This window comes from Aspergillus novofumigatus (assembly GCF_002847465.1).
Source record: "Aspergillus novofumigatus IBT 16806 chromosome Unknown P174scaffold_1, whole genome shotgun sequence".
In the NCBI taxonomy this organism is placed as follows: Eukaryota; Fungi; Ascomycota; class Eurotiomycetes; order Eurotiales; family Aspergillaceae; genus Aspergillus; species Aspergillus novofumigatus.
Genome location: NW_020194274.1, coordinates 2,653,843 through 2,678,618, shown reverse-complemented (window position 1 = coordinate 2,678,618; position 24,776 = coordinate 2,653,843). Strand labels below are relative to the sequence as shown.

At 49.5% G+C, this 24,776-nt stretch overlaps 8 protein-coding genes across 8 annotated transcripts; 1 reads left to right on the top strand and 7 right to left on the bottom strand.

Moving 5' to 3' along the window:
- Positions 1–57: 57 nt before the first annotated feature.
- Positions 58–2,972, top strand: faa4 (long-chain fatty acid-CoA ligase FAA1). Its single transcript, XM_024826233.1, has 6 exons — positions 58–193; positions 328–828; positions 889–914; positions 975–1,370; positions 1,431–2,575; positions 2,626–2,972. The coding sequence occupies exons 2-6, from the start codon at positions 389–391 to the stop codon at positions 2,710–2,712; spliced, it is 2,094 nt and encodes a 697-aa protein (XP_024687403.1). The 5' UTR covers positions 58–193; positions 328–388; the 3' UTR covers positions 2,713–2,972.
- A 3,479-nt stretch (positions 2,973–6,451) lies between these two features.
- Positions 6,452–9,136, bottom strand: P174DRAFT_416521 (NDT80 / PhoG like DNA-binding family protein; the record flags this gene model as incomplete). Its single annotated transcript, XM_024824512.1, has 4 exons — positions 6,452–7,977; positions 8,031–8,077; positions 8,858–9,066; positions 9,116–9,136. The coding sequence occupies 4 exons, from the start codon at positions 9,134–9,136 to the stop codon at positions 6,452–6,454; spliced, it is 1,803 nt and encodes a 600-aa protein (XP_024687402.1).
- Positions 9,137–10,972: 1,836 nt separating this feature from the next.
- On the bottom strand, positions 10,973–11,335 carry P174DRAFT_427058 (uncharacterized protein; the record flags this gene model as incomplete). Its single annotated transcript, XM_024825414.1, has 1 exon — positions 10,973–11,335. The coding sequence occupies one exon, from the start codon at positions 11,333–11,335 to the stop codon at positions 10,973–10,975; it is 363 nt and encodes a 120-aa protein (XP_024687401.1).
- A 284-nt stretch (positions 11,336–11,619) lies between these two features.
- P174DRAFT_29996 (uncharacterized protein) lies at positions 11,620–12,351 on the bottom strand. Its single transcript, XM_024821621.1, has one exon. The coding sequence runs from the start codon at positions 12,266–12,268 to the stop codon at positions 11,840–11,842; it is 429 nt and encodes a 142-aa protein (XP_024687400.1). The 5' UTR covers positions 12,269–12,351; the 3' UTR covers positions 11,620–11,839.
- P174DRAFT_437226 (uncharacterized protein) lies at positions 12,283–12,714 on the bottom strand. The gene has a single exon (XM_024826232.1). It carries the CDS (start codon positions 12,708–12,710, stop codon positions 12,435–12,437), a length of 276 nt encoding a protein of 91 aa, XP_024687399.1. The 5' UTR covers positions 12,711–12,714; the 3' UTR covers positions 12,283–12,434.
- A 3,573-nt stretch (positions 12,715–16,287) lies between these two features.
- On the bottom strand, positions 16,288–17,653 carry tif35 (translation initiation factor eIF3 core subunit g; the record flags this gene model as incomplete). The annotated part of the gene is made up of 5 exons (XM_024828662.1): positions 16,288–16,609; positions 16,689–16,860; positions 16,938–17,280; positions 17,304–17,567; positions 17,637–17,653. 5 exons carry the CDS (start codon positions 17,651–17,653, stop codon positions 16,557–16,559), a joined length of 849 nt encoding a protein of 282 aa, XP_024687398.1. The 3' UTR covers positions 16,288–16,556.
- Positions 17,654–17,936: 283 nt separating this feature from the next.
- Positions 17,937–20,122, bottom strand: P174DRAFT_447383 (cytosine permease; the record flags this gene model as incomplete). The annotated part of the gene is made up of 3 exons (XM_024828661.1): positions 17,937–19,521; positions 19,594–19,810; positions 19,895–20,122. 3 exons carry the CDS (start codon positions 20,120–20,122, stop codon positions 18,419–18,421), a joined length of 1,548 nt encoding a protein of 515 aa, XP_024687397.1. The 3' UTR covers positions 17,937–18,418.
- A 2,684-nt stretch (positions 20,123–22,806) lies between these two features.
- Positions 22,807–24,395, bottom strand: P174DRAFT_437224 (nitronate monooxygenase). The gene is made up of 3 exons (XM_024826231.1): positions 23,928–24,395; positions 23,356–23,857; positions 22,807–23,300 (listed from the first exon to the last, which is right to left on the bottom strand). The coding sequence occupies exons 1-3, from the start codon at positions 24,125–24,127 to the stop codon at positions 23,010–23,012; spliced, it is 993 nt and encodes a 330-aa protein (XP_024687396.1). The 5' UTR covers positions 24,128–24,395; the 3' UTR covers positions 22,807–23,009.
- Between the last annotated feature and the right edge of the window lie 381 nt (positions 24,396–24,776).

The following is a 24,776-nucleotide window of genomic DNA, read 5'->3' as shown; positions in this document are numbered from 1 at the left end:
AGCAACTCGCTCACCTGCGCGGCTTCATCCTCCTCTCCCCTCTCTTTCTTTCCTAGGCCCAGACTTTCCCCTCTTGGTCTTCCTGAGTGTCTGCGCTTTGTCCCTATTTATATCTGATCCCCTCTCCACTCCTCTTTAATCCTTCTCCGGCATTCCCGCCTCTCTCTTGCGTTCAACGTGAATCTCCAATCCTGTACGTCTTGGAAAGCTTTTGACCACCCCCAATTCACCACCTACATTTCTATTTCTGTAGAATTGATCTTCGAAAATATCCGGGAGATTGCGGTGATTGCAATAGCTGCTGACTGTTTCGGTCGATTAAAACAGGAGCTATTAGTACATTTTCTTCGTCATACAGCTCCCCGGATCTCGGTGATCGCAGTTCAAGATGTCGAAGCGAGACATCCACCTCCAACCCCGGATGTCCAAGAAGCCTCCATTCACAGTGGAGGCTTCTGGCTACGAGCCCGTACCAGGAGAGACCATCCCTCGTAGATTGCCACAGGCTAAAGACAACCTCATCCTGCGGCCCGCGGAGGATGTCGCAACTACCTATGATGTGTTCAGACGGTCCGCGCGTATGTTCGGTAACGCAAAGGCTGTCGGTACTCGTCGCCTTATCAAAACTCATGTGGAGAACAAGAAGGTCAAGAAGACTGTCGACGGTGTGGAGCAGGAGGTCGAAAAGAAGTGGACATATTTTGAGATGAGCGGTTATGCCTACAAGAGCTTCGTTGAATATGAACGGCTTGCGCTGGAATTGGGTTGTGGGTTGCGCAAGCTGGGATTGGAGAAGGATAACAAGATTCACCTCTACGGTGCAACAAGGTGAGCTTTACCGGCAGTCTTTATACAGAGGAATGATTGCTGACATATACCTCTTTCAAGTGCACATTGGCTGGCCATGTCACACGGTTCGTTCACCGTTTTCTGCAGCCCCTGCGATAAGCCATTGACTAATTGAATCCACACAGGAGCTGCATCTCAATCATTGACCATCGTTACTGCATACGACACTCTTGGAGAGGAGGGACTGAAGCACTCTCTGGTCCAGACGTCGAGTCTTGCTATCTTCCTTGACCCCGGTCTTATCCGTTCTCTTGCCAATGTTCTCAGCGATGTTAAGTCTATCAAGCACGTCATCTACAACACCGACCAGGAGGTTAAGCAGGAGGATCTGGACAAGCTCAAGGCCGATTTCGACTACTTGAACATCATGAGCATTGAAGACCTGCGCAAGCTGGGAGAGGAGAACCCTGTCGACCCAGTTCCCCCGTCTCCCGAGGACCTCTGCTGCATTATGTACACCTCCGGTTCCACGGGTCCACCAAAGGGTGTGCCTCTGACACACAAGAATGTCATCGCTGCGAGTAAGTTAGCTGATTTGAGAATATATTGCGGATTGGCAAAGTTAACGCGTCCCTTTACAGCGGCTGGTATCAATGCGATTGTTGGCCCTTACATCGGACCCTCCGATACTCTGCTTACCTACCTTCCTCAAGCGCACATCCTGGAGTTCATGTTTGAGAACCTCTGCTTGTTCTGGGGTGGCACAATGGGCTACGGAAACCCCCGAACTCTGTCGGATACCTCGATGCGCAACAGCAAGGGTGATATCCGCGAATTCAAGCCGACGATTCTCGTGGGTGTTCCGGCTGTCTGGGAGTCTGTCAAGAAAGGTGTGCTCAACAACTTGAACAAGGCTAGCTTCCTTGTAAGGGGCCTGTTCTGGGGCGCAATGTCCGCAAAGACCTTCCTGATGACAAATGGTTTCCCGGGAGCCAGCACGGGTGCCTCCATTCTGGATGCTGTCGTGTTCCGTAAGTTGAAGGAAGCTACCGGTGGTAGACTGCGTATTGTGATGAACGGTGGTGGCCCTGTCTCTAAGGAGACTCAAAGGTTCCTCTCTATGGCCATCGCCCCTATGATCAGCGGCTATGGTTTGACTGAGACCTCCGCTATGGGCGCTCTCAACGACCCTATGGCCTGGAACCCGGATGCGCTGGGTGAAATTCCCGGATGCATCGAAGTCAAGCTCGTCGATTTCCCGGATGCCGGCTACTTCACCAAGAACGATCCGCCTCAGGGAGAAATTCTCATCCGCGGTGGTAGTGTGACCTCGTACTATTGGGACAATGAGGAAGAGACCAAGGCCGCTTTCACCGAGGACGGCTGGTTCAGGACCGGTGATATTGGGGAGTTCGACAAGAACGGGCATCTGAAGATTATTGACCGCAAGAAGAACCTGGTCAAGACGCTCAACGGGGAATACATCGCTTTGGAGAAGCTCGAGTCTGTATATCGCTCCTCGCCCGTGGTTGGCAACATCTGTGTTTATGCCGCCGAGGACCAGGACAAGCCCATTGCCATCATTGTGCCCGTTGAGGTCGCCTTGAAGAAGATCGCCAGTGAGAATGGCATTGAGGGCGACAGCCTTGAGTCGCTGGTTCACAATGAGAACTTGAAGTCCATTGTCCTCAAGCAGCTCCAGAGCGCTGGCAAGGCTGGCGGTCTCAGGGGCATTGAGATCATCAATGGTGTTGTGTTGTCTGATGAGGAGTGGACACCTCAGAATGTAAGTCTTACCACCCTCTTCTTCACACTACGAGCTGACCATATACCCAGGGTTACATGACTGCGGCCCAGAAACTGCAGCGCAAGAAGATCATCAACAAGTTCAGGGCCGACATCGACCGTGCCTATGGCAAATAGTAAGAGGTGGATGACTGATGAAATTTTTGCTTTGTTTCCTCCCTATTTAATGTAGAAAATTATTTTTACTGGTCTGTCCCTAGCACACTGTTTTGTGTTCATGTCATCTTCTTCACTTGTTCTTAGTTGCAGCTTTCGTGCCTCGGAAGCCTGTGTCTGTTACCGATTCCCTGCTAGTTGACAGCAATGCGTTTGAGCAATATGCTATCTTGTCCCCTACCAGTATACAGATGGAGCGCTACTGCTCTGTTGGCAAGGTCGAAAGCTAGTCCTAGGGTTGGTACTACTAGCTGCGCATCTAAGTAATTGACACAGGCTCTCTGGCTTCCGGTTGAATTTACGCCTGCGTGTTCTGAGCGACCAAGACTCTGTTAATAGTAATAGAGCTCGATCATCTCTTCCACTGCGCTGATGGATATAGCATGCCTGACTGCCTCAGGCAGTAAGATTTTTACGCTATACCCAGAATAGTAAGCCCCAAGCCAGACTACAGATGGGTGGGTACTCCGTATGCTCCGAGGCCAACAGAACTCATTCAATTGCCAAGACTCCAAGAAAACAGCCAAAAGCCAAGGCGCAGCGCATCTACAATGAGTCTCTGGAGGTACGTAGTACACAGAAGACATTAGTACCACCGTGCAGATACAAGATTAACACTTGGCTGGTACAGCTCCTACCGCTCCCTCGCCCCCAAGACGCGGGCCCTCTTCGGCGTCGGCCTTATGGCGTGGGCATCTCTCGGGTTGTGGTTCTCGCCGCAGGTCGAAAACGCGATGGGGATGGTACCCAGTGCCGAAGAGAAAGAGGAGTTGGAGAGGAAGTTGGCGCTTCGGGTGTCGCGGGTTGAGAAGGGGAATTAGCCTGGTCGAATCGCGACATTGGAAGATATTGATTTCAGGGCCATGGATAGTTCGAAACACTGCTTGCGGACTCACTCAGTCGGATAACCCTCATGACTTGTCTACGTGGATCACGGTGATATGCCGGGCGCGACAATGGGAGAGGAATATAGCCTGGCGGTTGGTTTCCGGGGGCTAAGGGAAAGAGGTTATCGTTATCGGCGACGGACACCAGGATACGAAGAACAGAATGCAGGCTGGCTACGTATTCGTTACGCTGCCCGCCACCACTGGTGAATCACGTCGGGTATCACGTGCCATCAAGCGTCAGGAGCTCTTTGGCTAAGCGGCACAGCATTCGGAAGCCGTTTCGTGCAACGACGGGGTACTGGTGCGGAGATTTGAAGATGAGACCGGACGGGACGAGGGTGGTTGGGAATCAAACTAAGAGGAAGGGGCTGTCGCGAGTCTTATTCATTGTTTCATGGCCGTTGATGAAGGACAAGGGGATACGTGGAGGCACTGCTAGACTGTTTAGTTAGCGACGCATCAAGTATGGACAACGCAACGATGAATTGCCAGTTGGCTAGACGGTCATTGCGCACTTCTTGCGACACACTCTGGAAGACGCCACGATGCATCGAATCGGTCATCAGCCAAATCCACACATGCATGAGAGATTAACCGTGATGTCATTCTCAACGTGATTGAATACCGATTCTCGTCTAGAAGCAAGATACCCCCGTATGGAAACGCCCAAGAATGAAGCGGAGCGGTGGCAAACACGCAGATTGGACGCTGGATGCAACCGTTGCACTAGGATCCTGGTGCCCATCTGTTGATCGTAGTACGAGTGTGAGTTCTCTGCCCTGCTTGCCCTGCCTGCTCAGCCTGCAGGAAGAATAGGAATAATGTAGGAGCTGGAAAGGCTGGGGGCGCTTGCTTGACAACCGTGGAGAAATAGAATCCTGAGTCACTCTTGCACGACCACCCACCACGCCCCCCCCTTGTACCACATGCATATTGTGGCTTCGCGATTGAATCTTCCAGAGTCTGTATTTAGCCCCGGATTGGAGGTGGCTTTTGCATCAGTGAGGGATACGTTGACCATATTTAGGCTCGGGCCATGGGTGATAGGCTTCAGACCTAAGGTAGACATGACGAGAGGAGATTCTTGTATGTACTAGTTCTATACAATACAGTACACGTCTTTCCTGACAAACAGAAATAGAAATAGATGCGACTGCAAGGACTGGATTGTACGGATCATGCTGATGTCAATCCGTGATGATTGAAGGCCATGAATCCATTGGAAGCATAACTCCAAAAAGTGCATAATTTGACACCAAGATGACAGGGTCATATCTTTGTTGCACTAAGCTAAATTACGGCTGTCTCGTCGATCATGATCGCCTTAGAGTGCACTAAAGACAGCCCACATACAGTAGTAGTCTCGCTAGTCTCACTAGCGCCTATTTCATTCTTTTGATGCTTCTTACTCTTTATTCTCAGTTAATCACTGCTGCATGATTTCCTACCCTTTAGAATCCTGCAGCTTCCCTCTCATCTATGTTTCGGCGATCATACCGAGTCCCATAGTCCAGTAACCACAAAAGGAAGGCGAAGTTTGCCAACGAAACAACGCAACCGAAAAGGGGGCTGGCTACTCGAGAGGCTTGAGCGAGGCGCCTCGCCCAAAGAGGTTGTTGCTACTTGCTTCCACACTCCAGTTATCTTTTTCTTGTATCCTGTATGGACTATGGAGTACTCCGTACTTAGCTAGATACCTAAAGGGCAGACAAGACACACCGCTGCGGCCCTGCATGTCGATCATAGCATGTGTCCATTGGCCGCCTTCTTCTGGATATGATTTCCCCCCCTCTTCTACCCACTAGAAAGGAGCGGTGACTCTCGGAGCAGCCATGATAGACAGCAGCTCAGTCGCATGTATCTCATTCTTCCATCTCGACACCCACGCATGGTTCTGACTCGTAGGAACTGGGTCGCACAGGTAACAGCAGAAAGTGACAGCGGAACGGCCCCTAAGCAATCACAACAGGAGCAAACGGACGTATCGGAGAAAATACAAGGTTTTTGACAGGGTGCGGAACTTGCGATTGATTGCACAAGGTTTGGAGCCAATTGATCCTTTTCCCTTGCCAATGCCACTGTGCTTTTGGAGGTCCTCCTGCACTCCGTATGGGATCCCTGATGTCGATCCTGTTGATCCTTGGATCATCTCTCTTCTTCTCTCTACGTCGAAAGCACACTAGTCAATTATGTGCTAGGAAGCAAGGTGGCGCCTCAATTTTCCCAAACGGGTGATTGATTGCATGATGGATTCCTCTCTGTACTGTGGCTGCTTGTGCACTGCAGAGCCCGGATGTACTCGGTGAACCCTGACACATTCCCAACGTCAAACAAACACCGGTGATAATGTGATGCGAGTAGACATGGTTTGGTATACATTATCATTCCGACTATCTTTTTTTGCCCAGAAAATTCAAGCCTCTTTTCCTTTTATCCTTCCGGAGGAGACGGAACTGTAAGCAAGAAAAAAACACAAATTGAGAAAGTAAACCAAGAAAGTGTAGCCATTTAGGAGAATCGGATACGTGGCAAATAACAAATCAGACGCTAACTTGTCATGCGATTTCTCGCTCCATTGATAGATGTGTTGTCGATCGACCCAATCTGTCGGTCTACTGTTCGTGCAGATGTGAGCCGTCCAAACTATGCGGACGTTGTCTAGGTTGAACCTAGAGGGTAGAAATTGCCAAAAGGCAATAGTAAATCTGGAAACAAAGACGCTTACAATTTTAAGGGGCAGATAAAAAAAGCCGCAAAAATTGAGAGGGAGAAGGGGGGCAAACTAGGGCAGGCGATTCGCGCTCCCACTGCTAAGCACGCAGACTCTGCGAGTTCGAAAATCGACAATAAAGATTGTCATTGTTTGAACGAGAGGGGACGAGCGGATCATAGCCCCTGGATGTAGGGATATGTTGAAGCTGCGGCGTCAGCCGAGGCGGATTTTTCAGAAAATGCGAGGGTTCACTGGCTTCGCTCGAGAATATTGAAGTCATCGAGTCAAACGACTCAGGATAGCTGTTGCCGGACTCCTCACTTCCCCTAGATAGTGTATCATACTCAAACGGCGGTAGATGCGTGCGGAAATGGTTGTCGGGTTTACGGTCAAGGAGACCGAAACCACCGTCGGCGTACCCGTCCATGCTTGACGGGCTTTTGATGGTGCCTAGCGGATCCATGGGATCATTTAGAATCCCAATATCAAATGCAGATGACGAGGATGACGAGATGTGCGGACTATCACTCAATGGGGATGGCTCGGCCATGTGTTGATACTCCGCTCGACCGTAATGAGACCCTCCGCGTGAAGACGGATCGAACGACATCATCAGATGCGATCGCGCCCCCGGTAACAGACCTGCAGACACACTGCTATCGCCATAGCCGCCATTACCCCCGTCCGGACCCATGCTCGTTGAACTATCCCGTCGACCGTCCTTGTAATGACCTGGAGAACGACCCCGGACCACCATGGGATGTGAAAGTTTTCTAGCGATCTTCATCCACTGCGTCTCACTCCCGTTGCTAGGATTCGTAATCTCCGCATAGAGCTCGACAACCAAGTTGTAGTACTGCTGCTGCGCCCGGCGCTTGCCGTTGTTCGCTGTCGCCTTCTGGAACTGAATACGCTCGAATGTGTGCTGCGTCGGCGGCTGTGACTGCTGCGGAGCCCCGGTGTATGAAGAACTGTAGTCCATCGACAATGCGGCCGATTGAGAGTTCAGCGCAAACGCGTGCTGCCCACCACCACTAGTCGTTGCACCGTGATTGAGAAGCAATGGCGGCGGCGGCTGGCAAGGTTGCAGGACAACTTTCCCCGGCTTCCTTTCGGATTGTTTGTCGCGTTTCGGAGTGTGTTGAACCAACTCTCGAATCTCACCGTACTGTGCATTTACAACTGCCGATATGCACATGGAAAACTTCAGGATGCGCTCCGTCGTCTGGTCAGAAACCTTCAGGTAAAGAGGAGCACGCGTCCATGGATGTAAGGAAAACGAGCAGGAGACCGAGAAATAGTTCCGCCTATAACAGGTCCATTTGTCGTCCACTTGAAAGAAGCCTTTATGTATCTTGGCGTGAATCTCTGGTTTGATGGCTTGACTGCCTGCGATTATCGGCAAAAGTATATTAGTCTCGTGGAAAGGAGGTGCGTCCGCTACCGGCTGGGGCAAGCGCTGTTGGGAGTCCATGTAAATATTCCCAGTCTGTCCGAAGAACAGATTGTGGGGGTATCGAACGAATGATCGAGGCCCCGTGGAGTACTTGTATACGAAGAAATCCTCGGCATTTCGCTCAAACTCGATAGGGAAGGGCATGTACTTCCCCGTTGAAGGGCGTACTGTGTTGGATAGTTCTCATGGCGACCTAGGATCGAGGAAGAGCTGGAAAGACCCTGCCCTTGTGACTGAAGAGCGGACGACAACCCGGGCGGCGGCTGACTAGGAGGACTGGTCAGTATCATCGACATCGCTTCGACGGATCTGGTATAAACAAGCAAGCGGCTAGACCTACAGTGCAGGCACACGATGTGGCCGAAAGTCCGGCATTCTCTCGTATGGCGAGCTGATTGAATGTGAATAGATAGAGCCTGATGCAGGAGAAAATGGACCTGAAAAGAGGCGTACAGAATTAGCGAGAGCCGTGTTAGCAGATTGTGATTCAATAAAAAGAACGGATCAAGTTTTCTTGTTTCGAAGCAAAAGAGAAACCTACCGGAGCATGGATCAGAATGGTTCATAAGAGGGGATGCCCCAAAGCTGAAAGGAGCAAGCCTGGTCAGCAAAAAGACCGAGTCCTGATTTGGTACCAAAAGCTGCGTCTTCAACCGGGGGGCAAAAAGGCAAACGAAGTGAACAAAATAAGATAACGCCTCATCCTGGAAGGCACTGCGTATATAAGAGACTCGACCCGGAGTTGATGGGAGGCTTTCTGCGACAGCATGATGAAGACATCAAATAACAAGACCAGCAAGGAACAGCATCCAGAGGCATGCAAGTCCAATGTGCTCAAGTAAAGAATTCCGAAAATAAAAAGGAAAAAGGAAAAAGAAAAAGATAGTAAAAAAAAGGAAAACGGAATCTGATGAAAAACAGCAGAGGGGCAAAAGAAGCAAGCACATAGTGTCTGGACAAGAAAGGTACTGTACACTGTGACTAGTACCAGGCAGGCAAGCGGGCCAAGTGGAGCACAAGAGTAGTCTGAATTGAAAGACAACTTACGCTACATCCTGCATTGCAGACTGTTGTGCGCTGTACCTCAAGCCGTTGGTGGCAGGGATCGAGACTGGCTGCGCTAGGGAAGGGCCAATCGCACCGTTTCGTCGGCGGTTGTCCTCATCGTCCATAGAAAAGCCGGTAGGGCCAGCAAATTGTCGTGGTGCCCCGGTATAATCGCTGTCGCTGGTGACAGGTCCCTCCAGGAACGGGCTCTGCAAAAGGGTTGCTGGTGGACAAGATAAGGGTCAGAGACGGAAGTACAGCACGAGCTGGACATGCCATGGTATAAAAACAGGACAAAGAAATAATACATATTTGAGAAATAGGAAAAATAATAGGCAGCAAAAAGAAAAAAGAAAACGAAAAAGACAAAGAAAAACAAAATAAAATTGGAGACACTAAAGGAGGGATTGCTCAAGCTTCGCCTTGTCCGAAACAGGCGACATCCCTGTCGCCAAGGATCACCGTAAGGCTTCATACTGTTCACTACTCCCACGATAAATATTCTGCAGCACCTTGTAGCAAGAACGAACTCGATTGAGATAGCAATGGCCACAAAAGATCGCGTGCCATCGGGGGCCAAGTCCTCAGCGACATATACAATAGTTACCAGAGCGGCAGGTCGGACAAGTAAAAGTTCACACCAAATGAGTGAAGATGCAAGGCTATGGAGTGGGCAAAGAGAAGAGGCTGAACTTACAATGATTCATTTGTCAGATTCTCAGGTATCTGCGTTTGTCGGTTTTGGTCTTCTGAGTTGATAGGCGTCTGATTGCCTCCAGGATTTTCCCGAATTGAGCAAGCACTCTAGTAACTCGAGTATCGAAGCACTATGCTTTGAAAGACGTGGATCAGCGTCTGATCAGGCGAAACAAAAATAGGCAGCCTGGCAAAGTGTTCTCCTGTTATCAACTTGCGGGTATTGCAGCTAGGGAGATCTTTTCCGAAATACCTGTCGAGCGGAAGGGCCTCGAATTGGCAACAAGGCTTCCGGTATTATCAGCGAGGAAGCAAGCCAATCAAAGAGTGTTGGTTTATTCCCAGCGGGATTATGGATTATCAGATCGTCTGCGGCTTTCCTGTTAATCGGAGGCTTTCCCTGGAACATGTAAGCTTGGCCTTGAACTGACTGCTATGGATGTCAAGGTTGCGAATTGATAGAAAGGTGAGATGGGTATTAGAGAGTGTTTCGGGGAATCCAATGCGAACAGAAATCCAGAGAAAGACGATAATAGACCATCATAGGAACAGAGGTCGAATACGACGGTAGCCAACCAGAAACTCGCTTCTCGAACGAAGTGCATGCGTACTCGTTCGAGATTGATATAATCTTTCGGCTGCTTGGACTGTCTTCTGGGACTGCATCGTAATAGGAAGACATTGCTTCTTCCCTGGGCAGCCATACATGATAGGGAAAGATAATTTCTCCATCGTCCGCCGATATAATAGTAGAAAGGAGGCAAGGCGTCGAGTCGGCTGCATATTGGTGGAGATATCCACAAGTTGACAAGAGAAGGCAGATATTGGACAAGAATATTAAACCAAAGAGAGAAGGCGAAGAGTAAGATATGAAATATGGACTTACTCATCCAGTAGATGCTCGGCTGATGTATGAACAAAAATGCCGGTATGAGCAGAATGTAGCTCTTCTCCCTGCGAATGTTGAGTGCTTAAGCTGCACGCATACGTAGACCAGTTGTCGCACTGTTCGGTCTGTCCACGTCGACAAGGCGGTTGTCAGACTGGAACCACCCAGTTCTCAACCTCTCACACAGCAAGATGGAGTAGTCCAAGCGGATTTCACAACGAATAGATCGAAGAAGATTCAGGGTTGTTCTTCCAAGCTATCTTCCGAACCACTCAGTGGACGTTGAACGAAGACCGAGAATGGACGCCTATGGGCGCGGAGTTGAGGGACAAGCTCGATAGATATTCGATTCCGGATACTGGGTTAAAGATGCTTTGCGCATGTCATGTTGTTTTCCTAGGCCTAGATATCCACCCCAGTGCGCACGACGCCCGTTTCTCCGTTTCTTTCTAGCCTGGCCCCTCTGTGTCCAATAACAATCCTGGTAGACATGCGGCGGAGTCTCTGCAGAATCTTCGTTGCGTACAAGGCTAAATGACTTCAAGTAGCTGGATTAAGCTTGCGGCCGAGGAGTGTTCTCGCCACGAGATCGTGGTGAAATTGACAGTCATGCCAGGGTTAACAACGTTGGTTGTAACCGAACGAAGGAATCTACAGTGGCTGGTGGCAGTAGGGAGGGGTCCAACCGTACTCGCTTGAATCTTGAGATGCTCTCTTTTCTTTTTCTTTTCTTTTTGTCTTTTCTTTTTCTTTTTCTGCCTTTCTCCTGAAGCATTTGTTCTCTTTTCCCTTGTCTTTTTGCAAAGTTCTCCAACGAGTAATGTCACGTCATTTCCGTAGCCCTGTCCTTCTTGTTCTGTACGGGACGAAGCAGTAATTTCGATAATGAACATTGTTGCATTATCTCATAGTGTGCATGTAAAGTGGCCACTGTCAGTAGAACAGGTGCCATTGGCCAATCTGCACGTTACATCTCTCTGGTCCAAGCCACAGGCAGACTTCAAGCTGCACAAACAACTGAGTAGTTCCAAGTTAAGGGTACCCTAATGTTGTCACAATCTGACTGGACGCTTGGTTTGGTGGAATGATCTAAATAGAGTAATTGTAGTCAAGTCAGCTGTTCTTAGCGTCAATATCCGGCAAACGGCAGGGTGCATCAGAGCAGGGAAAAAAAAAAAAAAAAAAAAAAGAAAGAAAATAAGATGGAACTAGAGAAATTAGTAGCGTAGATCATCAGCCCGGATATCCCGTGCAGTTCCCAGTCGCATGATGGGGCCCTGGTGTCGAACTACTGGGCTTACTTAGTCTTAAGGGGCCAATAACTGCGGGAGTTGCAAAGAACGGTTCTTTGTGAAGCGCAGCAACGCTAGACGAGGGGACGATACGCTCATGACGAGTCAACAAGGTTCTAGTCTTCCCGCTGGAGACAATCTAAAATTTCTTAAAGCTGGAAAAGTTGTCCCCCAGTACACTAGAGCCTTGGACACTTTTCGAGGCACGAGTAGGTCTTGCATGAATGAGAGATCAGGCGATCGGCGGTCCGATCGAAAATCACTGTTGGCTGTTTGCTCACCGACACGACCGACAGCACCAAAATAGGTATGCAGCGTTAACCAAGCTGCCGTAGAGTAGAATCTGGAATGGTAAGAATGGGGTGCTAATCTCGAGCTGAAGTGGCATCCAATGACCGAAGGCCGGCTGCTTTTCCATCGGCGGCTCCCGGGGACAAGGTACTTTGGTTTTCGAAAGGGTATGGACAGTGGAGAGATCCATGACACGGAAAGAAATGACCCATAGAGACTGCATACATACAGAGAGCACAGCATTGTTTTCCAGAAATTCGAACATCTGGCCCACCGACAAGGGAACGAGACAGAAGACAGACACTCGGCGTATTGTGGAAGGGTATTACGGGTAATCACCCTGGATGCTGTGAAGTGACCACGCACACTTCTTTTTTAATGAGGGATCATCTGGTGGCTGAATGATCATCTAGGCATGCAGGAAGCTAGTTGGTTCGAATGCAATTCTCATCGTCCTGGAGCGGATGAACAAGGTCATTTCGTTGGTCGAGTGCCAGGATTTGAGATTACTTGGTTTGAGGACCAGGCTGCGATAATTATGGAGGGGTGGGAAGGATGTTGTGCAGGACGATTGTCCCTGGACGAATCCCATAGTAGCATTGTACCTAGTACAAGGGAGAGTGGAAGAGGAAGTGGGGAAGAGGTTGCATCCTCCAAGCAGGGGAAATAGTTTGGGGAATGTCATTGGGGGAGTTCCCAATAATATTAATAATTAGAGCTGACGACACATGGTTCGTGTGAATCACTCTCATTCTGATCTATTTCAAGCAAAGAAGATCTGAGTCTTGGTGGTGGTGATGACAGTTTAATCAGATGTTGATGACGATAGTGATGACGAGTATGATGGTGCTGCAGGTTGCTGAATGGAGGAAAACAAAAGAGCAAGTAATAACAAGTAATATTGACCTGCCCTGTGGTCTCCCACGAGATCTCAAGGCTGTTCTGACTTCGTCCAGCAGCTCAATGGAACGAGGGGCTGAATGTGTGCTCTGTAGTGTCCTTTTCCGTGACTGGGCTTCTAACTACTTCCAGTTAGTCAATAGCAGTTAGTTTTCCTTGCAATAATCAAGAAGTTATGGACCATGAACTAAGTTTGTACGTACTACTGAGAACTGACTAAGGTAACAGGCTACTGATCCCTGTAGACTAATCCTGATTAGGGTGCCATGGCACGTGCATTAGTAGAATGCAAACAGAAATTACCGTCCCTAAGTAGTAAATACTAGCTTGGACGGATGGCTACGAAGAAGGTACGGTTCTGGGCGCTACGGTGCTACCTTAGTATCTAAGGTAAGTACGGAGTACAGAGTACCTTATCTCTCCCGAACCCCCATGACATGATCAGCGTCTCTAAATTCCTCGGTGATTATGTCTTCATTGCGAGCAATCATCATGACCTCATCTAGTCCTTTTCAAAACCCTGCATTTCATCTATGCTAGTGGTAAGATTGTTCCGGACGTCTTCGTACGTTCTTTCTCTCCCCGGGTTGGCTCAGCATTTCCTTTTTGATGGATATCCTTTCTTCTCCAGTCGTCATAGGCGCCAAGAGTCGAGAACTCATTCTTGACTTTCAAAATTTCGGAGGCTTGATAGCTGACACATCCTGGTAGCCGCTCTATTGCTCTAGTGCCTACACTAGTTTTGGAGACGAGAGATTTTTAAGATTCCGTCTCCATGGGGTCCTCCACTAACCATACTTAATTTCCACTACGACTTAGAGTCCCCACTTCATTCTACTGAATCTAGAGGTCCGGATGGCCTAGAAGCCTACTTCCAGGAGGCTCGGAGACCATTTTTACGACCCTCGAAAAGCCCGATTCTCATTAAGGTTCGAGCAATGCCTCAATTGATTCTTCGTTCATATCTAGAACCATGGTCTTGTCCAATTGCCCTTGTCGGAATGTGTTCAAGATCTGGATCGTTTGGAAATGGCTAATTTTACCCACCAGGTACCTGGCAGGGTCGGAGTGCTCGGACCCTACCTGACTCAGAGCTCTACCGGCCTTTCAACGTTCCGTCGTCCTTCTTTTCCGACTCTACAGCTGCTCCGGTACTGGTGGCGAAGACTCCTTCTCCTGGTAATTTCCCCTGTGCAACAATAATGGACGACCGAAGTGGAGCTGCAACTGGCCGGTGATAACGGTTGACCTCTGAATGGCAACGACGGGTATAATGGGAAGGACAACGTGGAGCAAAGTCCAGAACAGCAGCGTATCCTCTCAGAAGTGGGGAGGGGTCATTGCTCTGTAACAATCACCACAACTGGAAATAATTCGGGGCATGTTTCTGAATTTTGAACATTGGACTCCCTTGCCATTGAGCGCAATTGCTCGCGGGATTACCAGCCTCGACGTCTGGAGAAGCATGGGCTATGACAAACCAGAGCAGCAGTCAACCCGTCTAAGCTAATCCATACCATGACGGTCTTTCAGAGCAATGCGTACAAGTTCACTAAACAGGACATTCCACTCAAACCCGGCAAATCTCGGATTCGAAGAGGATATAGATTCACAGGGCAGATGCCGGATGTGGCGTAGCCCTTTGCTTCTTAAACAAATCCATGCAAATTATGTCAGGCGTCTTCAGATATCTGCCGCTTTCCGTGCAGTTTGGCAACCTGAATGGCACTAACTGACGGTCTTACTTGCGGAAATCCACCACCTGAGGTATGGACTTTCTGCTTGCATCAGGTACTATCTAGTAGGATATCACTGACATAATCGGGGATTTGTCAGGCTTCTAGTCATTCACCATTTCCAGAGATTTTTCTCCTGTACCTTTCAATACCCTTCCCTCACTATATTTCTTCTTCGGGAGTGCTGCGTGGCGAACCAGGGATTCCTCGTGGCTGGACTATGCATTGCCTAAGCCCAATACGTCTCGTGCAACATGAAGTAGTCAGGTGCTACCAGAGTACGAAGCCCTCTGATGCAAGTAGATTTGACCGACAGACCCACCACTAAATCATTCGGTGCTTGGAGCTAAAGGACTCCAAACCGAGATGACGCACCCTTTCATAAGCTCCTCTCATGGCTGGGGCAATCGGCATAGTCAACGAGCCTACTGGATGATCTACGTATTCCCGGAGACCGGAAATCGAACAGCCGATGAGATTTAGGTTTGTAGACTGGTCCTTTCGAGTGCTCTCGCCAAGCAGATTCGAGACTTTCCTTGAAGCTAACTGTGTCAGTGTACGATACGGCGGTTTCGCTCGCGTATGGCTAGGACAAAGAGCAAGCCATGATACTTGAGTCGACATTCTTGACACCGATTGGATGGAGTGGACACTAAAGATCATTCTAGGGGCCGATATGCCGACTCCCGCGAGACTCCAGAACCTCCGCTCTTTGGAAGAAGGCCGCCTGTCCCAGAAGCGCTAATGTTGTGCGACACTCTGCTCGAAAACCTGCTCAGAATCGTGTCTCAGACCGTCATGGTTATGTCGATGGTACGAACGTTAGCATTGTCAACTACCTAGCAACCCTGATGACAAGCTTCGTCTGCAATGTAACAGGTGTGGAAGACCAAACTCATTGGATGATACTCCTGACCGTTAGTTCCAGAGAGACAGATGTTGATCTGAGCTATACATACTGCACTCCACAATGCATTGGTGTCACTCTCGGATGAAACTTCGATGCAACGCTGTTGACCCTTTCAGTCTCTGATGGGCGCAATCTATTCGCTTTCTGTTATCAAAGCTTCTGACAAGACTGCTTGCCCCTTCGGGTCATTGCTCATTGAGCGAGGTGTCGGCTTCACAAGATCCGCGCCAATCAAGTTATGCTCCCTATCTAGACCAATCTGTCCTTGTTCTTTACTGGACAAAGGAGAGTCCTTGAGCTCTTTCTTGCCAAGATTCAAACATACGCTGACTAGCTGCTGCAGCAGTCGTGGCGGCAGTACCTCGTTCGATGGAACACAACAACTGTCATTCTAGACGGGTGGAGCATAGTACCCAAGCTTGCTTAGCATTTGAGTTTACTCCAGTCTGCTTGCAATATCCTTCCCCATTCAATATTATAGTTCAACATACAGGAGTGGAGTTCACAATGGCCTTCACTTCCTTCCCAGGTACTTCCACCTACAGTGAAAGAAACACCCGCTCTGATGTTGCAGAAAGCTTGCAACATAATAGCCGCTGCCTCCTCCACAGTGCGAGTCCCCCTCGTCGTGAGCAAAGGACCAAAGGAGCAGGGCCGTCTACATTGCGTAGTACATCCTGGTCATGCTAAAAGATGATTTCTACTTCAGGATTAGAGACTATGACGTCTTTTTTCATTTTTGTACGCTTCCATTCAGATGAGAATGGTGATGAAAATATAAACCCTCTGAAACGATAGCTTTTCTTTGTATCCAATGACCACGCGCCTCGAGCAAGCAAACCACACGACGCATGTCTTTTTATAATCATCATTATCGACCGAGTCATACAGTACAAAGAAAAAGGAGGAAGATCTCTAGTCATGAAGCGAGCTCTGCCTGACGAAAACACGCAGGTGCCGTGAAACGAAATCAGGAAGCAAGCATCTAAGTCGTCCTCTTTGCGAACTCGACGCGGAGAATCAAATGACGGTAACCAACTGCAGAGGAGGAAAGATATTAGCGACTGTATTTCGCAAGATAAAACAAAAGACGAGGCGAGAGAGGACGAAAACGTACAGCCATCCATTTTTTCGCAAGCACGTGCAGCATCGGTCCGATCTGCAAAGCTGATGAAAGCGAAGCCCTTGGCTCTCTGGGTTTCTCTGTCTCTGGCAAGGAAGACTCTGGTGACGCGACCAAAACGCTCGAACAAATCCCGAAGCTCTGATTCCTCTGCCAACTCGCTCACCTATAGAACGTAAAATCAGCATTTATTCCAAAGATGATGCTGGGACGTAGAGCAGACGGGTGGAAGGCAAAACTCACGTTTGTAACTCTCAGAGTCGCCAGATCGTCCTTCTCGTACTTGCCAGCCATTCTCTCGCCACCAGCAGCAGCACCTTTCCGCAGGTGAGGAGGCACGTAGCTCGAGCTTCCAGCACCAAGGCCACCCGCAGCGGGGACATCCTCAGCGCCGGGCTCAGCACCAGCCGCAGCGGTCTCGTCGACAGGCGCCATGGTATCCTTGAACGGACAACGAGCAGTGAAATGCTCTCCGCTGCAAATACGACACTTGACCTTCTTGTCCTTGAGCTGGTCCTTGATGCTGCCCTTCTCGGGGCCGGCCTTCTCAGCCTCCGCAGCCTGAGCCCGCCAGTTCACACTGGGTCTGAAGATGATGTTCTCGCCGACGGAGGTGGTGTCGAACGAGGGCCGGCCGCGTGGCCCTTCTCGAGCCCGAACTTGGCCCACGACCGGCGCTCCGCGACCTGCGGGTTGACGTGCTCCCTCACCACGGTCGTCTTGATCCGGCGGGTGACCTTGACCTTCTTGCCCTCGTCGTTGAAGCGGTACGAAACAACGGTCTTTGTGCCATCTTTGTTCGTCGTGACTTGTTGCGCGGGGAGCGCGGAGGGGTCATCGAACTCCTCGTCGTCGGCCCAGTCGGCGGCGCGGCTGGAAAAAATGAAAATTTACAGTCAGAATCAAGGCCGGAGTCAAAAGCGTTTAGACAGGTATACTCACTTTCCTAGTCTGGACATTTTGTGTGATATGTGGTGACTTGATGTCTGTTTGCTGAATTTCTTTGATTTCCACGAAAGGCGAATCCGTTGTGGATTTGTTCGGGGTGGCGCAAAATCTGTGGCACGTCCGCTGTGGCTAGTGTCCAGGAACGAGAGTCACGTGGCTTATAGTTGACTCGTTCCACTACAACAACCAGGTATGTTTTCAACTTCAATGCGTCGTCAGTGCATCTTAACTTAGTTGGTTTCGAGGCAAGGTTGAAAGTACTTTAGTGAATTCTTTCAAGATACTGCCTCCTTGCCAATCCTTGTCTTTGATGACACAAATGTGGCTTGGTATTACTAGCTAACCATGCACCATGGCTGTTCGAAGACCATGGACAACTCTCTTCAAGTTGGTCAACGATTTTTCACTTCGATTGGGAAGCAAACACTATATACATGGTACCGGCAGACCACCAGCACTTGGTTGCTAGGAACGTCAAAAAGGCAACGAGCCTGAGAATATGCATGATGTGCCGGTGCCTCCGGCGTGACAATGCATGGATATCTACAACGAGGCAGACCAAGAACGAACTACATCCTCCTATGCAAGGACCTACTCTCGAAGCAACAACATTCTGTCGAGACATGCATTTCTCTGAGACGCTATAAACTATCAGCGTGAAAATTAGTTGCACCTATATACATGAAAACCAGTATCCTATGATTCACGGTCGCAAACAAGACCAAGTGATAAAACACGACAACCGTACTCTCTTATCAGTAAGTGCATCACTGGCATTACCGACCGAAAATCTTTATCTCGATAGGTCTCAGGACGGCATACATCACAGCCGAGAAAGCGAATCCCAGCTCAAAACCAACGTCGCCGCCGAATGGAGCCTTACCGGCATGTAGAGCAATGGGTCCGACCCACCATGATTGGCTCATACCAGTGATCATACCAGCCACGCCGAATCCAAAGGCAATGGAGGCAGCGATTCCAAGAGGAAGCTTGTCGCGCTTGTCGTAAAGCTCAGGCCGATATCCACCAAATCCACGCTTGAAGAGGAAATGGTCGGTAAGTGCAATGCCAGAGTAAATGGACAACCAGTACGCAATGAAGTTCATGAAATTCTCCAATACAGTCTCAAAGTGAGAGTATCCGGGAATGGCAATAGCCACAGAGGCACAGGAGCCAAGGAAAACCCAGACGAATCGGGGTACGCGCTGGGAGTAGCGGCTTAGAACCTGAAGAGTCAAGGCCACCGAATAGATGTTCGGGCAGTTGTTTGCAATGATGGAGAGTGCAAGGATCACCAGACAGAATTTACCGAATCCGCCAAGAGGCTCAAGCACAGCATTCAACAAGCCTCCGTTTCCGGAGGCGTTGTAGCCCATCTGATACTTGTTATTGCCATCGTCGATTCCTGTAGCGGTCATGACCGCGATTCCCAGCATCTGGCAGAACAGAAGCGGAATTATGAGGCCAATCCAGGCGGAGAGAAATATCTTGCGACGACTCCGATTAGCGGGCTGGTACACAGTATAATCGGCGGCGTAGCTGGTCCATCCAGTAGCGAAACCGTACACGGTTGAACCAAAGGACAAAACACCGCCCATTTCTGATGTTCCAACTTCCATCGGGAGGTTCCTGAAGTCTCCCGAGTGGGCGAAGGTACCGAGAACAATCATGAACACGATGAAGGTGGGAATCCAACTCCAGTATTCATAGGCATGCACAACCTTGTACCCAGCGAATGTGATGAGAAATGTGCAAAAAGCAATGATCAGAATGCCAGCGAATCCGGGGACGTCGCCGTTCACGGCATTGATGAGCTGAGCGCCGACGATGGCGTTGGCAGCGGACCAGCCCACACAAGCGAGCACATTCAAAATAGCAACTGAAGGAACGAGGATATTAGCATCCGTTAACTTTGAGATGGCAAGAAGTGAAAGTATGCCAAAATACATACTGAACTTGGTGGGCCACCAGCCGAACCAGAACCTCGAAAGCACCATCTGTCGTAACCCAAAGGCAGCACCGAAGCAGGAGAAGAAGCAAACGGTCAAGACACCCAATAGATTGAAGAAGAGGCAGGTGAGAATCGCATCAACGAAGCCGAGATAGAAGAGCGACTTTCCGAGGACGCCAATGGCGAAGGAACTGACCACCATGTTGGCCGCCAGCCACTATGTTGAGTCAGTTTAGGACATCGGCCCAGCGGTACCAGCCCGGAGCTGGCAAGCCATGAACAATTGCAATCAGGAACACACCATGCTGCCAATGTTGAGATATGACGTGTCCGTCCGTTCATCGGCCGGTACACGTTCTATACCTCGCTGCTCAATGTTGAGCTTTCCGGCCAGCCGTTGCAGCCTGGCGTACCACGAATTGCCATATACAAAGGTTTCCCCAGGCACAGCACCATCGCTGCTACTGTCGAAAGGCCTCTTCTCCACCTGGGGAGCTTTCTCAAGGTCGTGCTCAACACCACCGAACATTATGATGGAGTTGGTGCGACTGTACCGTGTCTCAACGGGGTTTAATCAACTGAGTCAATCCCCACCACTTAAGGAGGAGAAATGAAGTTAATGATAAGAGTAACGGGAAGAGCTCTACAAGCTCAACGACCAGGTAAGGTGAGAAAGAGAGAGGAGGGCGACCACATCTTTCTCTTTTTTCTTTTCCTCTTTTTTTTTCTCTGACAGAGGATGGGGCAAGAGCCGATTAATATAGGTACTGGTTTCGCGTGCTCAGATAAAAATCTTTCCCACACAGGGTTTGGCCTACGCAGCTCTCAATCCTCCCGGGGCCCACCGTGAGACAAGATCTTACCAAGAAGCACTCACGATAACGCTTCACTAGAGGTCCAATTTGGTAACGAGACCGAAGACCAGCCGTCACATCCGCTGGGCAGACTCCACAACCGCGTTCGACTGAGTGGCCGGAAATCCCAGTCGCGTGTCCTGCAGGAAATCGCTGGTTAAGCATTTTTTTCTTGTTTCGAAAACAGTTTCGGGTCCCCGCTTTCGTTCCAGAAACAAAGGGCGCAAGCCTTCATTTACACCAATCATACCTTGCAGTTTCTCGACACACCATCGCTAAGCAAAATTAGCGTCGCCTGGGCTTACGGTGGATCAAAATATATAGCAGTTTCATTGGATATTCCATTATCTAAACCCCACCTGGACCACGAGTGGTAAGAGAAATGCTGATAAGGTCTCCTTTGCTGATAGGTACCTCGACATTCCGGACGCTAGGGAAAGACATAGAGAGGTAGGTACCCCGTACTAACGATGATAACAAAGTCGCTAAATTGTACCTGATAATTATGATCATCTCTTGAACCCCTTATGAAAAGCACGTTATCTATCCCTGTTATCGAAGAGCATCTTACCTCGGAAGATTGACGTGCTTCCTTGTCGTTATCATCCAGAGCACGGCTGACGCCGACCGTTCGGACCTTCTCCTTGGCAATTCTCTGCGTTATCTAGACTATGCTGCTCCGCATATACGATCTGCAATAGACTTCGTAACTGATGAGGATGGTAGCATAGTTGGTAACCATTTTCATTAACATGTGCGTCATCACTCGCCGAGATTTGAAGCCTGTTACAGCGATAGGATCGTTTGTCAATACTATATGGTCTTGGCATATCACGGTTCCATCCATCTCGATCTGCCATCATTCGTTCCCCAGATTTCTACCCCAGCATTGAGGGGTTTGTGCAAGCTAAATGGTCTCGGAAACCTACGTCCTTTATTTCTGGGATCGCGGTGATCGCCGGCCTCCATTTATGCTTATTAGGATATCTCTGATCTATCATCTGACGCAGGCAAAGTCTAAGCGACATATGCTTTGCTTCAGAAACGTGCATTAGCGCAAACTGCGATTAATCTCTGAGATGGCATTCATTGGGTATTGATGAAAGGGCTGCCATCAATATCTCATCGAGCCTTGTGACTGTCTTGAGGTTGAAACAAGAACGCACTCATCATGTTAGTCAATGAGTGATATTATCGCTTGTTACAGATCACGGTAGTCATCTTGCGGTGAGCTCTTTGGCTCTCATTCATACCTATTAGCGAGTCGCCTCTCAACATTGATTGGTTTCTACAGGCTGAACCAGAAGGACCTCCGGTTTCACTCTTTTCAACAAATTTTGCACCTTCCAGCTCTCACACAGCATAGACTTATCCTCAAGATCCGATGAAGGTTCAGCGTGTCTGCCATATCGGCCTCGAGACTCAGCCTTAACGCTCACACGCTGCCCCGGCCTGTCCTTAGCCGCCGCAGTTCGATGGCGAACGTCATTATCCCCCATGGGCGACCATGTATATACAGTCTTAATGCTCCTTGGAGGAACCAGAGCGCCCATGTCATCTACAGGAGGTCAGGTACTCCCAACAGGTTTGGCTAGAGTCAGTAAGAAACGGGAGCTCTCCACCACTCTACGAATTGAGAGTCTGATATATGCACTGACTTCTAACGCAAAAAAAAACATTCGAAGTCTGCAGGGAAGTCTACATACATCATCCAGGATCAATGATCCATTAACTCAAGTTCAAGCAGAAGACAGTGCATCTGTCTAGTCACGATATGGTGACTTGACGATTCCACTGGTTATTCATAAATCAATACAGACGGCCCCCAGTCCCCACTCACGACCCATAATTCCGTACCTTAGGGCTCCTCAGCTTACCCATCGGCCGGCAAAAGCGAAAACCGCGCAAAGCCGAACCGAATGGAATGGATACCGAGTCGGAATTCGGGATGTAAACAATCAATGCACCTTACCAGTCGTTTCGTTATGCAGTTGTGCACTGTATCCTTATCTACCTTGCTTCGTTGGCATGCCTGGTTTCATTTACGGATGTTCTAAGCGAGTGATGGTATAGGTTAAACACATGCCTTGATCTTCTGCTGGATCTTAATTCAGTGATTGAGGTGTTGCTGTTGTCGGTGACTGATTCGTAATTCCAGTTTGAGCATTTGGAAGCTCTAGGCTTGAGACATGGGGTTCTAAATTAGGGAAGTGTACACCTTCGCCGAGTCGAGGATACCTTAGCCAATTGTGACGAGTGAGTATTAGTAATGAGTACAAATCACAGAGTACTCCAGAGTGGAATATTCGAGGGAAATTGCCCCATACCATCTGCCCGCTAGGCTAATGGTAGAATCTACCTTACGTCTTGCCTTCGAAAGTCGTCGCTACTTTTTTTCAAGAACCCCATACGCTTCAGGTAATAGGCTTGAGAATAATCGCTCCAATTTTGGGTAGTCAATGCAGAATCAATCATCCCGCCCACAATTCTATGAGCTGGACCTTATCCATACACGAAAAGGCATGAGGTATAGTGTGCTATGTACGAGAAAATAAAAGAAATCTACAGCTTGGCAAGCATCCTGTTACCCTGCTTCAAGAGAGCAGCAGCGTCCGAGACGATCTCGTCGACGATAGCCTTGGCGGGCTTCTTCTCCGAAACCACAGCGGAAACCTTACCCATCAGGAACGGGCGAGCGTTGTCCAGAGTCTCGTCATCAACATCGTCGCCGAGGTTCTCGAAATCGTGCTCGACAGGGATGACTCCCTTGGATGTGAGCTCCTTCATCTCCTCTCGGCGGTTCTCCTCCCAGTTCTGAATGTATGCGTTGTTACGGACACGCATGGGACGACCCTGGTACATGTTAGCTTGACCATACCCAGACCTGCATTCAAGGATCTGAACTTACAGTGAAGATGATGGTGCGAACGTTGTCCTCAAAACCGGCGGTGCGCACGGCCTCCTGGTGAGCAACAGGAGCGCCGGCCTCATCAGCGAGGATAAAGCGGGTACCAATCCAGACAGCGGAGGCACCCAGCATCAGAGCAGCAGCGAGAGAGTTGCCATTGAACAGACCACCAGCAGCAACAACCTGCACGGGCTGGCCAGTCATAGGGCTCTTCTTGCCCTGGCACAGCTTGGCAACAGTAGGGATGAGAATGGTGGTAGGCACATCACCTGTGTGACCACCACCCTCACCACCCTGAGCGCAGATGATGTCGGCACCGGCATCAAGGGCCTTCTGAACATGCTTGGGGTGACCAATCATGTTCATGTAAAGGATACCAGCGGCGTGAAGTCTTTCCACGACTTGCTTGGGAGGCACACCGACAGCGGATACGAAGAGCTTGGCGCCTTCCTGAATGATGATATCAACCAGCTCGTTAAGCTTGCCCTTGGTGTAGTCGTAGCTAGATAATGCTGTGTCAGCATCCTGGGTCCCAATATGAACTTTTTGTATGCAAAGGAAGGAGTTCTGACTTCGTCTTGCGAGCGCTTCCTCCAACCTGAGGAAGAAGAAGGTCAACACCGAAAGGTGCGTTCTTGTCGTGCAGGAAGCTCTTCAGCTCTGCGATCTGTTCACGGAGCATCTCAGGTGTGTAGCCGACGCCACCGATAACACCCAGGCCACCAGCATTGGTGACGGCGGCGGCCAACTTGGGACCAGCGGCCACATTCATACCTGCCAGCAGGACGGGGTGGTTGATCTTGAGCAGATCGGTGAGGGTAGTACGGATTTGCTCTATGGAAGAGACAATACGTTAGCACGAAATTCTTTCAAAGTCATAGCGAAGTAATTTTGTAATGTCCAACGGTTCAATCCTGACGTGGGCTGATCTGGGGACAGTGAAGCTTACGAGGAGAAGCCATGGTTGGAGATGGGGACAGGTGAACTCGGATGGTAGAGGAAACAACGGGAATACAAAGATAGAGATCAAGGATGATAGACAAGAGGAGATGATCTGGAGAAAGTGGAGGGTATCAACGGCGCAACTCTAATATTAAGAAGGAGAATCTGGAGAAGAGCAAGAATAAGCCGGGGAACCGAGGAGAGGAGAAGCGATAGCATGATCTGCTAGCACGAGCCTCGGCTGAACAGGGCGCGCCTGTCAACGTGTACCTCTCTCTCCGCTCTCTCCGCTCTATGGCCGAGCATATGCGCTTTAATGCCGAAAGCCAAGCCTGCCGCTGACTAAATGGGTGGGGTTTAGTTACGAGAACTTCATGCCATATATCTCAGGCATCACACTTTATTTATTCATGCCTGAGGCATGAAAGATGACAGCTTCCACGTGACTTCCTGAAGCTGAGCAGCTGCGACTTCACCGT

Excerpts from the sequence above, each read along its gene's own strand:
- P174DRAFT_29996 (XM_024821621.1), bottom strand. The coding sequence starts at position 12,268 with ATGCTGTGCTCTCTGTATGTATGCAGTCTCTATGGGTCATTTCTTTCC.
- P174DRAFT_437224 (XM_024826231.1), bottom strand. The coding sequence starts at position 24,127 with ATGAATGTGGCCGCTGGTCCCAAGTTGGCCGCCGCCGTCACCAATGCT. Across the intron at positions 23,858-23,927 it reads GGAAGCGCTCGCAAGACGAA|CTACGACTACACCAAGGGCA; the intron begins GTCAGAACTCCT and ends AGCATTATCTAG. Across the intron at positions 23,301-23,355 it reads TTCGCACCATCATCTTCACT|GGTCGTCCCATGCGTGTCCG; the intron begins GTAAGTTCAGAT and ends AACATGTACCAG.
- P174DRAFT_437226 (XM_024826232.1), bottom strand. The coding sequence starts at position 12,710 with ATGACATTCCCCAAACTATTTCCCCTGCTTGGAGGATGCAACCTCTTC.
- faa4 (XM_024826233.1), top strand. The coding sequence starts at position 389 with ATGTCGAAGCGAGACATCCACCTCCAACCCCGGATGTCCAAGAAGCCT. Across the intron at positions 829-888 it reads CACCTCTACGGTGCAACAAG|TGCACATTGGCTGGCCATGT; the intron begins GTGAGCTTTACC and ends ACCTCTTTCAAG. Across the intron at positions 2,576-2,625 it reads AGGAGTGGACACCTCAGAAT|GGTTACATGACTGCGGCCCA; the intron begins GTAAGTCTTACC and ends CCATATACCCAG.